The 15,314-nt window shown below is 52.7% G+C and overlaps 4 protein-coding genes across 4 annotated transcripts; all 4 read right to left on the bottom strand.

The window, feature by feature from the left end:
* Positions 1 to 2,435: 2,435 nt before the first annotated feature.
* Positions 2,436 to 4,754, bottom strand: GNI_012900 (hypothetical protein; the record flags this gene model as incomplete). Its single annotated transcript, XM_011130567.1, has 1 exon — positions 2,436 to 4,754. One exon carries the CDS (start codon positions 4,752 to 4,754, stop codon positions 2,436 to 2,438), a length of 2,319 nt encoding a protein of 772 aa, XP_011128869.1.
* A 1,054-nt stretch (positions 4,755 to 5,808) lies between these two features.
* On the bottom strand, positions 5,809 to 8,076 carry GNI_012890 (hypothetical protein; the record flags this gene model as incomplete). The annotated part of the gene is made up of 1 exon (XM_011130566.1): positions 5,809 to 8,076. The coding sequence occupies one exon, from the start codon at positions 8,074 to 8,076 to the stop codon at positions 5,809 to 5,811; it is 2,268 nt and encodes a 755-aa protein (XP_011128868.1).
* A 784-nt stretch (positions 8,077 to 8,860) lies between these two features.
* Positions 8,861 to 11,101, bottom strand: GNI_012880 (hypothetical protein; the record flags this gene model as incomplete). The annotated part of the gene is made up of 1 exon (XM_011130565.1): positions 8,861 to 11,101. The coding sequence occupies one exon, from the start codon at positions 11,099 to 11,101 to the stop codon at positions 8,861 to 8,863; it is 2,241 nt and encodes a 746-aa protein (XP_011128867.1).
* A 139-nt stretch (positions 11,102 to 11,240) lies between these two features.
* On the bottom strand, positions 11,241 to 13,832 carry GNI_012870 (hypothetical protein; the record flags this gene model as incomplete). The annotated part of the gene is made up of 1 exon (XM_011130564.1): positions 11,241 to 13,832. The coding sequence occupies one exon, from the start codon at positions 13,830 to 13,832 to the stop codon at positions 11,241 to 11,243; it is 2,592 nt and encodes an 863-aa protein (XP_011128866.1).
* Between the last annotated feature and the right edge of the window lie 1,482 nt (positions 13,833 to 15,314).

Genomic DNA, 15,314 nt, shown 5'->3' with positions numbered 1-15,314 from the left:
GGGGGGGGGGGGGGGCTTCCGTTGCGGTCTTTTCGTTTACCTAAAAGGTCCTGTTCTACCCGTCATGGCGGTTATATCGGACGATACCTCATTGAGTGTTGAGTTACGAGAGACCGTGAGTATGATGGGTTCCTGTTCAGTGGGCTTTGGGTACTTGAATATCAGTTTGATGTAATCCTCAGGCATTCCATCGGTGAGAAAATTTTGTTGGCACATTTTATGGCAGGCGACCAGTATGCTCCGAGGAACTACCGAGGCGAGCCCTCACAAAATACGCACATTGAGCTGGGTGATGGGACAATAGATTCGGCAGAGATGGCTGATAAATTTTACCACGCACGCACTGCCGCAACTAACGAGACGCGGAAACCGGGATCCGCCGATCATCGCCAACGCGATCAAAGTCCAAAAGACTTGCCGCAGAACCTACGACCGCTCCACTCCATCGACGAGTACGCCGAGGCTAAGACTATCAACGGGCGACATACACTCCCCGTTCACGCAGCACGCAACCCGAATCAAATAGCCAAATAATCTTTTGCGCACACACAATCAGCTGCCACGCTCTCATTGAGCTGCCGCCACACACATCCCTTAAGCAACGGGGGGGGGAGCTACTGAAGCTAACTAGTGCATCTAATCCACCCTCAATCGAGCTCTCATCGTTTGCCGCTGTTCGAGTCGAGTCGTGCCGAGCCGAAGCCAAAGCCCGAGCCCAAACCCGTACCGAAGACTTACAGCAGCGCCCGAAGACTTACAGCAGCGCCCGAAGACTTACAGCAGCGCCTTTTTGATCGAAAAGACATGGCGGACGTACCACATCTGGCTAAAGACGAAGCCGGCGACGCCCAGCGCCTGAATGAGGCGCCACGTCTTCATGCGTCCGTGGGACTGTTTCAGTGCCTCTCTGTGTGCGCGCGTCCTCTGCACGGCGAACTGTTGTTGGTTGTAGACCTCTTTGGTAACCACGGACAACTCCCGAACGGAATGCAACAACGCTTCAGTATGACCTAATCGGGAGAGGTAGAGCAAGGATAGAGAGTTGCCACGGAAGGCTGGGCAAGGACGGAGAGCCGGAAAAGGACGGAGAGCCGGAAAAGGACGGGGGGTAGGGTAAGGGCGGAGAACTCGTAAGGAGGGGTCGAGGAAGGGGGGCTGGTCGAGGAAGGGGGGGCTTTACTGGTCGTTGCTAGTCCATAGGCATATTCGTACGGGTCAGACATAACACTCAGCAGAAGTTCCACGGGACCAGCTTTGGGAGGGCAGTGGAAACAGACGTGGAAGTGAGTGTCTTCGTCTTGAGCCGTGATGTACTGCGTAAGGTTGAGCGTCCCCAAGCGGCTTGGCTTGAGAGGAGGCAACTCCTGGTCTCTGCAATCGGGTAGACATCACCCAAGTCCCTGAGCGGCTCTTACTTTGGCGATGCCTGTAGTCCTTTCTGCTTCTTATACGTCACTCCGATGACGCTGTCAGCATTTGGTAGAGCTTCGTAGTTGATGACCACATGGCTGTGGGGGTTGGCGTGAAGTACGATACACTCTAAAGGAAGAAATAGATCTGGTCACGCCGACTCACCAGGTGCCGCAGGTTGGACGACAGTCTTAAGGGCCAAGGCTGTACAGATCCAGAAAGGGTATTTCATTCCCAAAAATAAAAGGTGTCCAAACTGGTATATCTAGAACTAACACAACAACAGGCTTCGCCATCAACGCGGGCCAGGATCCAAGCTGGGTTGTTTGGGGTCAGGTTTGATTTGTTTGCGGAAAAATCGAGATGGAGGGACGCATCACAGACTGCATTTTGGCGGACATCGGGACACTGCTTGCAGACCAAGGCGTAACGGACTGTACGCGGGAAGCATTGATAGTACTGGCGGAGACGGCACGAAGTAGCTTACACACACGTGTTCGCATGCGCACATGGGGTTCGCACACACGCCGCAACCGGAGATGCAACTAATCCGGACACCCTCGTAACTAATCCTTGTGTGTTCAGAGGAGGGGCTCAAAGTCATTTTCAGAGCGCACACGTCGGCCCTCTACGCGGGCAAGAACGCCGTCAACACCCGGGACGCCAGTCGCGCTTTTGTGGAAGTGCTGGAGTCATTCGCACCCCCAAACTCGCTCTCCTTCCAGGTAGGCTGACACAGTGAAGAGAGGGGGTGGCACACAAGGTGACATCTCTTTCCCAGCAATGTGAACAAGCGATGTCTCGCGACGTGAACTCGTTTGGCTTGGGGTCTTTCCCAAAATCATTCGAAGGTCTCCCACTCCCTGCAAATGATCATTGAACTAAGTTGGGCTGAGTCTGGTTGGTACTGAGGTGACGAACAACACATAGAAAAAAGAAAAGAGCTGCCGCTGGTCTCGGAGGGTGTTGGCCATGCTCTTCGGTGTTCACCTTACGGTGGAGGCAAAAACTGTAAGGTCGTTTTCTCAAAAACTGTGGGTTTGCAACATCCGAGCTGTTACTCGTTTTTTCAACGGCAGATGCCACTGTTTGACTGGTCCAGGCGGTTCCACCATCGACCATTCCGCTGCAGGCGGGTGTTGTGGGCCAGAAGGTTGTCGGTGGGTAGAATGTCGGTGAGGAGATGGTTGATGTTTCCTCTTCTTCCCCAGGAGAGATTTAGTCCAGGTCTCGAAGGACGAAAGTTGGTCTCGGTAGGGTACCTTGCTGCGTATGAGCATGCAGACGAAGAAGTGGTGGTTGGTCAATTGAGTGAGTGACTTGGATTTTGTTTTGGCCCTGAAGATGTCCATGAGTCGTGTAAAGAGGGCATCCCCGAGGAAATTTTGTACGAAGTCTGCTACGTAGCTGTACTTTTCAAGGCGTGCAGGATCCTCTATCCAGTCGTCGTATTGTGTGTCCTCAAGACCAACGGCGGGCTCGGGCAGACCTAACCTGAGCCAGCGTCCTACGCGGGAGGCCACATGGATTAGCTGTATGGAAGTCTTGGACGCCGGTAGTTGAGAGAACTCGGAAGGGAAGTTTTCGCAGTAGACCGTCTGGGTCGAGTCCCACAATTCATTCAGGACTTTTTCACGCAGCAGGGAGGTCAAACTCCTGCGGATGATGGTGCCGGAGAAATAAGACTGCATTATACAAGCAACATACCAAAGACGTGACACGCTGGGTGGCCGCCGGACCATCTTCTCTCCCAACGCCACTATCTCGGGTAGTCCGGGCAACCCCTCCTTGGCCAGCCCGGGCAACTTCTCCTGCAGCCAGTCTGCAAGCCGAAGCCAGCGCCATCCACACGTCCGGAAGACCGGCACAACCACTGACACCTCGCCTGAATGCCACCGTTGCAGCGCCAAAACCAGTGACCTGCTCACTCGGCGAGCAACGGCTTCTTTCTCCGCCTCCGTAGGTGCTTCTCGCTCCCGCTCCGACTCGCCACAAATTTTTAACACGTACCCAAGGAACCTCGCCATATCCTCATCCACCGGCGAACCACTGGACCTTGAGAGTCCACCATCACGGTCTGCTCCGCCTGCTGCGTCTGCTGCGTCTGCTAACTCATCAGGACCATGCTCTGCCGACATATCAACGTCTGCCGACATATCAACGTCTGCCGACTTACCAACGTCAGCCGACATATCAACGCCCGCCGGCTTATCAACGCCCGCCGGCTTATCAACGCCCGCCGGCTTATCATCGTCTGCTAATCCATCACGGCCTGACCTACCAGGGTCTGCCAACGGCCCACCGCCTGCTGAGGAGTTTATTGACTTGCAATTCCGTGACGGGGGAAGCCGGACATACTGCAGCAAGCACCGAAGGTATAAAGTGTTGGAAATCACGAGGCTCGGGGGGGGGACGATCCAGTTTCTCCTGCAGTGATCAATTCGGCGGTTAAATAACTCGGGTCCCAAAGATTGGTAAAGCCGTGAGACTATGTTTTTGTAACGTCTGTGATCCCGCGGCGACCATGTGCCTTCTTTGATGCGAAAATTATCGAGGGCGTTACGCAGATAACATTCCAGCTTGGAACTCGCACAGACCAGGTCTATGGACCCGGGTTGCTCCGGCAAGCTGTCCACACCATCGGGGAAGGCCACCAAATGCAGCAACTGAGAACACAGCCATCCGCCCTGGCTCGCGGGGTAGGGCCCTGCTCGGTACCGCTGTGGCAGCATATGGCGCAGCCAGTTGCCGGGTAAACGTCGGTAGAAAAGGCATGCAAGAAACCACGAACTACTTATACCCGGAGGCTTCCTGAAAATGGTCTCGGCGGTCTCAATTAACTGGTTAAACTTGAGCTTAGACAACCTATGGCGCACCAGGGTTACTAATTTCAACCATTGCCAGGTACAACTACCGCATGCAACCTCCATAGGTACTTGCGCGCTTTCGCCTGCCATTCTCTGAGCAGCACCCGCTGCCATGCTCTCAACTGCCTCTACAGCGCATTTTACAAGGCCTTTCTCTTCCTCTTCGTTTAGTAATGACTCGGCCTTCTCCTTCTCCAGGCACTCCTTAAGCACCTGGACGGAAAAAGCAGGACAGTTCTCCAGAATACCACTCTGACAAGACACACTACTGTGGCCGTCACCCAGCAGGTCGATGGGTCGGCCACCTACACGCCGGCCTGGCTCTACTAATCCACTAGTGACCGATGCCTCCCGAGACGGTGCCCTGGCATCAATAGCAGAAGGCGCGAGCAGCACAGCTGCACGAATCTGCAGCGGCAACCGGCTTCTCACGCCAGAGCAGCACTTCATATAATTATTATTCGATAGCCCGGCCATACAGGGCGTACAAGCCCTGCGAGTTTGAAAACATCTTGCAAAAGGACTGACGTCAGATTATGTATGCTCTCTCCAAGCACTCATCCACCAGTGAGGGAAGCACGTGATTAGACCTAAGTCATGTTTGCCGGTATCCAAATGCAGTCTTAATGTGGTCGCGCTTGGTGTATATACCAAGTCGCACTTGGTATTTAATGGTTGGTCTTTTGATGTGGTTTATATACCAAGTTGGTGCATTATATTATCTCGTGCTGTTTGACCCTTTGTTGAAGTAGTTATTATCCGCTGCTGTGCGGTAGTTAAGTTAAGTTTATAGTATTGTAAGGTTTGAGCAGCTCTGGTAGTGTCTGGTCGGGTACGCACGCAATCCTGCATTGATGGCCCCCACATGGACACTTTCCTCTTGACCTCTCAGCGGGCACTTATCATGCCGACTGTGGGCCTCTCGTCCGCCTCACTCCACCAGCGCAATGAGGCCCTGCGTGGATATTACCGCCACTCACCTCACGAACGAAATTTTGAACATCGAAATATTGCAGGGCTCATTAATGCCCATATAGAACTGTCCTAGAAACTTTTTCTACCTCATGGCTCGGGAAGGTACACGCCGAACTGCCCGTCGTATCCCTTGATGGTGAGTGAGATAACCGTTTGGTACATGACTGGTATGTGGGATCGATGCTGCTCAGCACCTTGGGCGTGGTCTTTCTGCAGGTTGTAGTTGCTTGTCACGACATTCGTCTTCTTACATGTTCTTCTTCAGGGCCAGCTCGCGCGTGTGCTCGCCGAAGACGTGGCAGAGCTCCTAGTCCACACACATCGTAATATCGTGCCGACACCGGGATAGTTCAAATAGCTCGCACTAACCTTGAAAGTAAGCTTTAATGAGGAAACTTTTTTTGCTGAAACGCAAGTCCAGGAAGCTAGATCCTTTTGGACGATGTTCCTCCAGGTGTTTTGGACGGTGTCAATGTTGCGTAGTTGCCTCCTTAGAGGTATCTTGACCTCCTACCTTAGACGTACCTTGTGGGTGGCAAAAAAATGCACGGCAAAACTATGTGGTGGTTTGTATTGGAGCGTTGGGGTGCTGCACTTCACTGCACAATTTTTTCGGCGGTTGTTCGTCCTCACATGAGTCCTTTTTTTCTGTTGTCTCATAATTAGATTTTCTGGGATCCCGAGTCACGTCAAATTGCCAAGATTTACAGAACCTATGGCAGGTGATCCGACGGACTCCTGCGTATCTGAGCACGATTTCCATGATGGATTTGTGTGATAGTTTGTACGGTAGTTTGTACATTCTTTGCGGGGCCTCAGTGGGTGCAATGGCGGCGATTTTGGGTTTGACCAAATTGATCATTTCGTTGAACCAATGGTCTCCTAGTACTGTGTGGAACACATCCACCACGTCGCTATTTGTGGTAGGCGACCATGTTCTACTAGACAATCGGAAGTGGCGGATCCCGGACGCAATCCAATGAGTGGCTCTGGAACCGAAGGCGATGAAACGGATGGATGTCTCAGACATCGGTAGCTCGCCAAACGTTTGGGGGAAGTGATCGCGGTAAATCTTGGTATCGAAAGCCCACCACGGGGGAGGTGCTCCCAGCCAACAGCTCATCCCGGAACCAATGTCCGTTCCCTTCACACATGACTGCATCCGACACGCCAAGTACCACAAAGGCGACACGTGTTTCGGCCGAGGCACTAACTTCTCACTGTCCGCAATTAATTTGTGAACCTCATCCGTCTTCAAATTCTCATCCATCAATCCCACGACACACAACCATCGCCACCCACACGAGTTGAAAGGGTTCGGTCTCCGATTGCGACCAGTCCGCTCATCCGACTTTCTTTTTAAGGACAACACAGCCCGATATTGCTGCAGACCTAATTTCGCTATGCACAGCTTCTCCGTTCCCGTGAACACTATTCCCCCGCTTCTCTCTCTCTTCACACAGTCTTCAAGCAAACGGGTCATAAAGCTGGTCATCTCAACAGCAACGGACCTATTGGCATCAACGGACCTATCGGCATCAACGAACCTATCGGCATCAACGGACATATCGGCATCAACGGACATATCGGCATCAACGGACATATCGGCATCAACGGACATATCGGCATCAACGGACATATCGGCATCAACGGACATATCGGCATCAAACGATTTACCGGCGTCAGCCAAGGACGAAGAAGGCCGAAGATCGCGGGCGGCTTCCGGGCCACGGCTTTGCTTACGACGGTATCCGACAGGCTTCCTGTGCTTTCGCGGAATGATCTCAACGTACCTGAGTAAGCAAGCAAGGTACTGTAGATTCGACAAGTGAGACCGAGGTGGTACTAGAACCCGCATTGCATTCATGACTTCGTCAAATGTACTCTTCCCCAAAGCTTCTCGGACAACGAAAAGCTCCTTCGGCCATTTCGCCACCAACCATGTTTCCTCCTTAAAACGAATATGTCGTCTGGCCTCCGTCAACCACCAGCCCAGTTTTGAACCTGCGCAAACTCGCTTTACAGATTCATCAGTCTCAGGTAACCGATCAATATCATCTGGGAAGGACACGCGAAAAACAATTTTCTGACAACTCCAGCCACTCTGCGACGAAGGAGTGCGCAACCAGCGACTTAAAGATCCTGATGCAAGGAATTTCTGTGCGAGTCCCGCAATATACCAGACATCAGACAGACCACTAATCGGTCTCGGCACAAAATGCTCGAACCTTTCAGCCCATTCGGTTAAGTCATTTTTGTCTTGTAACTCACACATTAACAATGCCAGTTTGAGCCATCGCCACGAACAGAAATCGAAATCAGAAATCGGCATGTCAATCGTGCTGTTACTGTCGCTCAGCGCGGTCTCGAGTGCGTTCTCCAAAGCGGTTGTAGCCATCCTCACCACCCTCTGTCCCTGGAACGTAGTGAGCACTGGTTTGAGATGTTTCTCTTTGTCTAGACAATCACGCAACACTCGATCCACTATGTCCGGCCCAGTCCATGGTACCACCACAGATGCAGGGCGACCTCCAACCGAATAGGGGCCTACCGAATAGGGGCCCACGAAAGATCCAGGCAGCGGTTCCGTTACCTCAGCTTCCCCTTGATACCGGACCTGCGGGGTCTCTTCTTCGGCCACCACATTGGGTCGCGGTAAGCTCGAACCCATCACGAGAGCACAACACCCCGGAGTAGTCCATCCCGGACCTCCGTCATCGTTAAGCGTGGGCCCTCCTAGCGGTGGGGACACCCCGAGTATAACAACGGCCACCCATCGAGTTTCCTGGTCGCAAGTCCTCTTGCCACCACCACATATCCTCATCCCAAAAATTGAGTTTTAATAGTTGATTGAGAAGCGAACTGGCGAATAACGAGACATCCATCTCCCAGACGACCGTTGCCTTTCAGACTCATAAACGCTCCAGCTGCGATTCAACGGTCGTCTGAGAAATGGGTGATATAACTCGGGCGAAGGCAGTCTTCTGTTCTACTCCTCCTAATTGGTTAGGGGAAGTAGAATTCGTACATTAGCCACTCTCCGGTTTTTTTTGGCAACCATCTGGGACATTGACTGTCATGACTGTTACAGTGCGGTAAGCCCCCGCATCAGATACGGGTGGGCGCAGAAGTCCAGCTCGACAACCGGACCACCATTGACGCGTGCTTGCGAGTCACACTTGCTGTGTTCGCCGACGCCTTTGACTGGCAGTGGATTCTCGAGAGCGGTCACGAATCACTGGACGTTCAAACGCAGTCCAGGCTCTTGAGCTTCGGGGAAGATGTTAATTTCTGCTCCCAGAATTCCGTGAACGGTAGTACTTGGCAGTAGCGGAACTCCTTCTACAAATTTACGAGCGTTCGCAGCAGCAGCAGCTCTTTTTATTGTAGATTGAATTATGCTCCTGCCTTTTCGGATGAGAGACGGAAGGACTGACAGATGAAGATACCTAAGGACTGACACATGAAGATACCTAAGGACTGACACATGAAGATACCTAAGGACTGACAGATGAAGACACCCAAAGTTAAACCCCCAATTGAAAAGGTAAAAACCAAGTGCCAGGGCCCGTCGACCGAGTTTCTGCATGGCTCGGTTATAAGCTAATTTATGGAGTACAGCAGCGCTCTTTTTTCGTTGGTGGTTCGTCCTCAGATGAGTTCGTTACCTCATAAGGGGGTCTCTTGGGATCCAAGCTAACATCAAATCCCCAAGCTCTGCAGAATCCAGAACTAGTCCTTCGCTGCAGCGGGGTGTACTTGAGAACGGTTTCCATGAGAGATTTGTTTGTTTGCTGCCGCACTTGTTCTGGGTCTTGAGAAATTTCAACGACTTTCGGTTTGATTAAATTGATAATTTCGTTGAATTTTGTGTTTCCAAACACCGTGTGAAATACATCCACAATATCTGCATTTTTGCTAGGCAACCATGTTTTGCGAGTAACGCGGAAGTTGATGATTCCCGATGCAAGCCAATGTGCAGCCCTGGAACTGAAGACAATTAAGCGTGCGGATGTTTCAGACATCGGTAACTCGCCAAACTCGTGGGGGAAGTGATCAGGGTAAATTGCACAGCTGAATGCCCACCATGACGGGGCTGCTTGCTGCCAAGGTATTCTGATCCGAGCCTGCTGCATCTGACAAGCCAAGTACCACAACGGCGACACATGTTTCGGCCTCGGCACAATCTTTTCGCTGTCGGCAATTAACTCGTGCAGCCGCTCCCGGTCCAAATAATCATTCATCAATCCTGCCACGCACAACCACCGCCACCCGCACGCGTTGAAACGGGTTTTTCTTCGACGGCGACCATTCTCCAACATCTTTGTGAAGGACAACGCAATCTCAAATCCCTCGGCAGAAGACTTCGCAATATGCACCTTCTCCGCTTCCGGGAGAACTACTCCCTCGCTTCTCTCCCTCTCCGCACACTCTTCGAGCACGCCGGCCACAAAGGTCGCCATGTGCCCCGCAACCGACCTTTCGGCATCAGGCCGTCTATCGGCGTCAACTAATGACGGTGGAGAACAAGATGCCGTAGCGGTGGAACAGGACGTGACGGCTTCTGGCAGAATAGTTTTGGGCGAAAGGGACATGGACGAGGACGATCGAGGGGTAGCTTTAGGACAACGGATGATCTTAATCTGCTTCCGTGGACTTGTCCTAACGTATTTGAGTAAGCACGCAAGATACTGTTGATTTGACAAACAGGCTGAAGGTGGGATTACACGCTTCATAGCCTCCATGGTGTCGTTAAATATCCGCTTGCCCAAACTACGTTGAATACCGAACAGTGTTGTCGGCCATTTAGACACCTTCCATGTTTTCTCATCAACACGAATATTTCGTTGTGCCTGATGTAACCACCACCCCAACTTAGAACTGGCACAAACGCGGTTTACACATTCCTCACTCTCAGGCAAACGAACAACTCCATCTGGGAAGGAGATTCGAAAAATCATCTTCCGGCAACTCCAACCACCCTGGGGATACGTCGTGTGAATCAGCCAGCCAGCCAAGCACCACGTGGCCAGGAATTTCTGCAGAACACCTGCCAGAAACCAGGTATCAGACAAACCAGTCGGTCTCGAAACGTAGTCCTCTAACTCAACAATCAATTTGCTGAATCCACCGTCCTCCTTGTCTTGATACTCACGCATTAACAACGCTAATTTTAGCCATCTCCATGAACAGCATTCGAAATCGGAAATCGACAGGTTGGGAAACGACAGGTCGGGAAACGACAGGTCGGAAATGGCCGTTTTTTTCCGGCTGCTCAGCTCTTCCAGGATAGCGACGTGAGCCAACCTCACAAGGGCCTCTTCCTCATGTGGACGGAGAGAGCGCTTGCAGTTCTTCTCCATCTCCAAGCACTCATCTAATATCCTAGACACTAAGTTAACCCCAGTCCAGACTTCCGCCGAAGGTACAGATGGCTCCTCCAATACTTCGCGCACAAGATGAGGCCAGGCCTCCTTTAAAGGCCCCGTCAGTTGTTCCTGCAGGGTTTCCTTCAGGAGCTCCGGCCCAGCTCCAGGTTCAGACCCGGGCCCCCCCCTCCTAGGCCCCAACAACGAGGCTTCCACCAAAAGTTCTCCCGAGCCTGCCCCCAACGGCGGGGGCCATGGTTCCCTCAAAAGCGCCAGCAACGGTTCCTTCGAAGTTTCCGGCAATAATCTCCTCGAGTCCTCTGCAACACAAGTTCCCCTGAAAGGCCCGGTATGTTCCCTCGAGTATTCCACCGATGGTCCCAACGGGGTTTCCGTCTCAGTCGACATTCTTCCCATATCGTGCACCCCAAAGACAGCCATGGTTATGCACCGGGTCTTCTGGCCGCCATAACACATCATTCCAGTCCAAAAATTAACAAGTCAGTGTTCGACCGGGAAGGGCACACACGCACACACGTTTCTATTCGCCTTGAACGATCCTTTTTTATAGCACGGGGCTGATACACTCCGCTCTGGCAACCGAAGGTGGAAGACATTTCTAGTCAAGTGGTCTACCTTTTTTTGGAGATAATAATTCGTCATCCGATGACGAGTTCGTTCCCGTGATCGCATTGGAGAATGCGCGGTTGACGTTTCGACCTATGTGCGCGTACCTGAGGACGGCTTCCATGATGGCCTTATCTGGTAACTTGTTCATTTGTTCTGGGCCCTCCTCAGGCGTAAGTTTACAAATTTTCAGTTTGATTATATTGACCATTTCGTTGAACCAGTGATCTCCCATGACCTTGTGAATGATATCCACGATGCCGCCATTTGCGCCAGATGACCATGTCTTGCAGGTCAGGTGAAATCTGCGGATTCCGGATGCAATCCAGTGTGCAGTCTTGGAGCTGAAGGCAATTAGGCTGGCAGACTTCTCAGACATCGGCAGCTCTCCAAATGTCTGGGGGAAGTGATCCTGGTAAATTGTCATGTTGACTGCCCACCATGCCGGACGTGCTTTCAGCCAACGTTTTCTCAGACAGGCCTGCATCCGACAGGCCAAGTACCATAACGGCGACACGTGTTCCGGTCTCGGCACTAACTTTTCACTCTGGACAATTAATTGACGAACCTCATCCGGCTTCAAGTTGTCATTCATCAGTCCCACTAGACACAACCATCGCCACCCACACGAGTTGAAAGGGTTAGGTGTCCGACTCTGACGATTTTTTTGCACCGACTTTTTCGTGGGCGATAAGGCAGCCTGAAATTTCTGCAAGCCGAGTCTTGCGATACTTCCCCTCTGCTCCAGCGTCAGACTTGCTCCCTCGCTCTCAGTTCTCTCCCGCTCCGCGCAATCTTCAAGCATGTGTGCCATAAAGCCTGTCATCTCCGCAGTAACCGACCTCTTGGTATCAACCGAGTCATCGGCATAAACCACAGACGGTGACGAACAAGACGGGCTTGGAATAGAATTGGAGTTGCATGGAATGGAGGATCGAGGATTTCCTGTGGCTGTAGAGCTACAGATAGGACCACGGGCGGCGTTAGGACAACCACGCGCGGCGTTTGGACGACCACGGGTGGCGTTTGGACGACCACGGGCTTTCCTGGAAGTACGACTCTGAATAACGTTCGTCTTGAACTGTTTCGGTGGAAGTGTCTCAGCAAATTTGAGTAAGCAAGCCAGGTAGTCTGTATTCGACAATTCTCTGTGGCTCGGTATTACATCCCTCATTGCCTTTATGGCTTCGTCAAAAGCCCGCTTGCCCAGAGCACGTTGAACAACGGAGATGGGATATGGCCGTTCCGATGCCTTCCATGTTTCTTCGTCAATGATAATATTTCTATGAGCTTGACGGAACCACCAGTCTAGCTTTGAGCAGGCGCAAACGCGTTTTATGGAGTCCTCATTCTCCGGTAAACGAACAATATCACCTGGAAAGGACACCCGAAAAATCATCTTCCTGCAACCCCAGCCGCTCTGCGAAGCCACCGCAGGAAGCATCCAGTTAGACAAATTATACGACGAAAGGAATCTCTGCACGACACCAGCCAGAAACCAGGTGTCAGATAAACCGACCGGTCTAGGTACCAAGTCTTCTAACTCTGTAATCAAGTATGCGAAAGCACCAATTTCCTTTTGCCGCTCTCGCATTAACAATGCAAGTTTTAGCCATCGCCATGAGCAAGCCTCGAAATCAGCAATCGACAAATCGGTGATCGACAAATCGGTGATCGGTCGGTCGGTCCCACTCTCTCGTCTGGTCAGCTCTCTCAGGTTTCGCAGGACAGCAGCTTCAGCTAACCTCATAAGCCTGATCTCCTCAGATGAGCTGAGTATGGGCGTGAGGCCATTCTCCATCTCCAAGCACTCGTCTAGCATCCGAGCCCCTAGATTAAGACTCATCCAGGGCCTAATTTCGTCCAGGGCTTTCACCAAGAAAGGATCCGATGAAGTCTCAGCCACGGGGTGCTGAGGCAGCATCTCCGTTACCACAGAGTCCTCTTGGTACCCCATCTTTGTTTCGGCCACCAGATTGACAGGCTCTGCCCCGGGTCGCACGGAAAGGTTTGACCAGCTTTCCCTCAAAACCTCCGTCAGCGATTCATCCGAGGCACCCATCAATGGTTCTAACGAGGTCTCCTCCATCACAGGATTTGGGCCGGCTTCCACCAAACGTTCCCTGGAGACCATCCAAGGGTCGCTCAAACCTTCCATCATTGTCTCCGGTGATGCTCTCAGCCACGGTTGCCACAAAGCCTCTTTCCACGGTTGCCTCACTGCTTCATTCACAAGGTCAGGGCAAGCTTCGCTCAATGGTCCCGCCAATAGTTCCCCCACTGGCTCCGCCTGCAACTTCACCGAAAATATTGTCGAGTCTTCCGAGAAAGGCTCTGCCGAGACATCCACGGAGGGCTGGTGCACCTGTTCTCTTAACCTACGGTACCGGACGTCTGGCGTCTGTCCTTCCGCCACCGGATTCGGGTGCGCTCTTGGTGGGGAGAGCGACCCCGTTGTTGACTTCCGCGGTCTCGCGCTCGCACTCCCGACATCACTGGTCGGCGTCCCTCCCACCGGCGACACCCCAAAAGTAGCGATGGTTTTTATCCACTGGGTATTATGGCCGCTGCCACATATCCTCATGGTAATTCAGAATTAATAATTTCAAGTAGTAAACGCCTGCCGATAAACGCCTGCCGGTGCCCGCCTGCCGATAAACGCCTGCCGGTGCCCGCCTGCCGATAAACTCTTAGGTCTGAAACGAGTCAGTAGGAGTCCTGCCTTGAACAAGTGTTGCCAATGGGCCGCACTTTGAAACCACTCGTGACATCGTCCTCAACCACGGCTGCACCCACTCGCGAGCGTTGGCTCCTGGCCTTGGTGGCCTCTCGCCTACTCATGAGTTTCCCCGCCTTATTCACCGCACCTGTGTGCTGGATCGGTGGAAGTCTCTGCTCTGGCAATCGTCGACAGATTCTCCCGATCGTCGCAATGTGGCACCGCCAGCGCCGTATGGCAGGACAACTCCACTTTGACGCAGTGCACTTTGACGCAATGAACTCCTCTTATCGACTCGCTTCCTTGCTGTGTGCCCGGCTCGTCGTCCTCACTCGTCCTCCCTGAAATCCTCCTACGGAGCCTCCGGTGCAGAACCATGGCTTCGGGTTACCTATTTGGGTGGACGTTCTTTCGGTAGTGGCTCCTTCGGTACTCCCTTCTTGTCTCTCGACTTTTGATGTACGTTCTTAAGCCAGACTGTCTATCCCGCAATCAACCGCCGTGATGGTGGCTTTCGGGCACGCCTACCCCTGTCCTCGAGCCTGTTGATACAATAATATGCGGGAACCTGTTGGCTAGTGCTCACCCTCTGGGCGGCGGCCCGCCCAACCTTGATGCGTGGTGGACGACCTGTACTATTGGCCTCAGTGCTTGGCGATAGTTTATGCTGTTCAACGTACACAAGTCCAGTGGCCGGGTAGGACGGGCCGGGCGCAATCGCTACCCACCGGCCTGGCAACCACAACTGACCTAGAGCGTCCGCCGGACGCATCGTCAGAAGCGTGTGGACCCTTCTACGAGCCTCCGGACGCATCGCTTTGCGTTCTGCAGGTACCCTGGCGGGCGGCCGGGCAGGCTGGCTGTTCAGCGATCTTACTTCGCGTACCACATCAGCGTGGTCCCACTAGCTGGTCGTGAATGCGTGTTACACTCGGCTCCCTGACGTGGCCCCGCCTCCCACTCGCACGGTAGCGTCCCACATTGATACCGACTTGGAGTCATACCACTTAAACCTGAGTAGGCTGGATCTTACTATTTAACATTAGACAACAACGCACATACAACCATGCCTGCCTGTGCGGCCATGCCAATGAGGACGACAAATGTTCCAAGCACATCCACGCCGTAATGGGTGGTTACGAACGAGCGAGTTCCCTTTATTACGGATGAGACTTCCCTAAGAGAAGTAATAAAGTTGATACCGCCCTTGTACTTTTACGGTGAGCACACCACATTGGCCGTCTGCACGCCCTTTTCGATACGGCAGTTCGCGCCGGGACAAGTGGCCTTAACGGACACATATGACCCACCAGTTCACGAGACCCGTCGGTTGAATGCCCCGTTGGG

Source organism: Gregarina niphandrodes, assembly GCF_000223845.1.
Source record: "Gregarina niphandrodes unplaced genomic scaffold scaffold00002, whole genome shotgun sequence".
Taxonomy (NCBI): domain Eukaryota; phylum Apicomplexa; class Conoidasida; order Eugregarinorida; family Gregarinidae; genus Gregarina; species Gregarina niphandrodes.
Note: the sequence above shows the minus strand (reverse complement) of the source record. Positions and strands in the feature narration are given on the sequence as shown.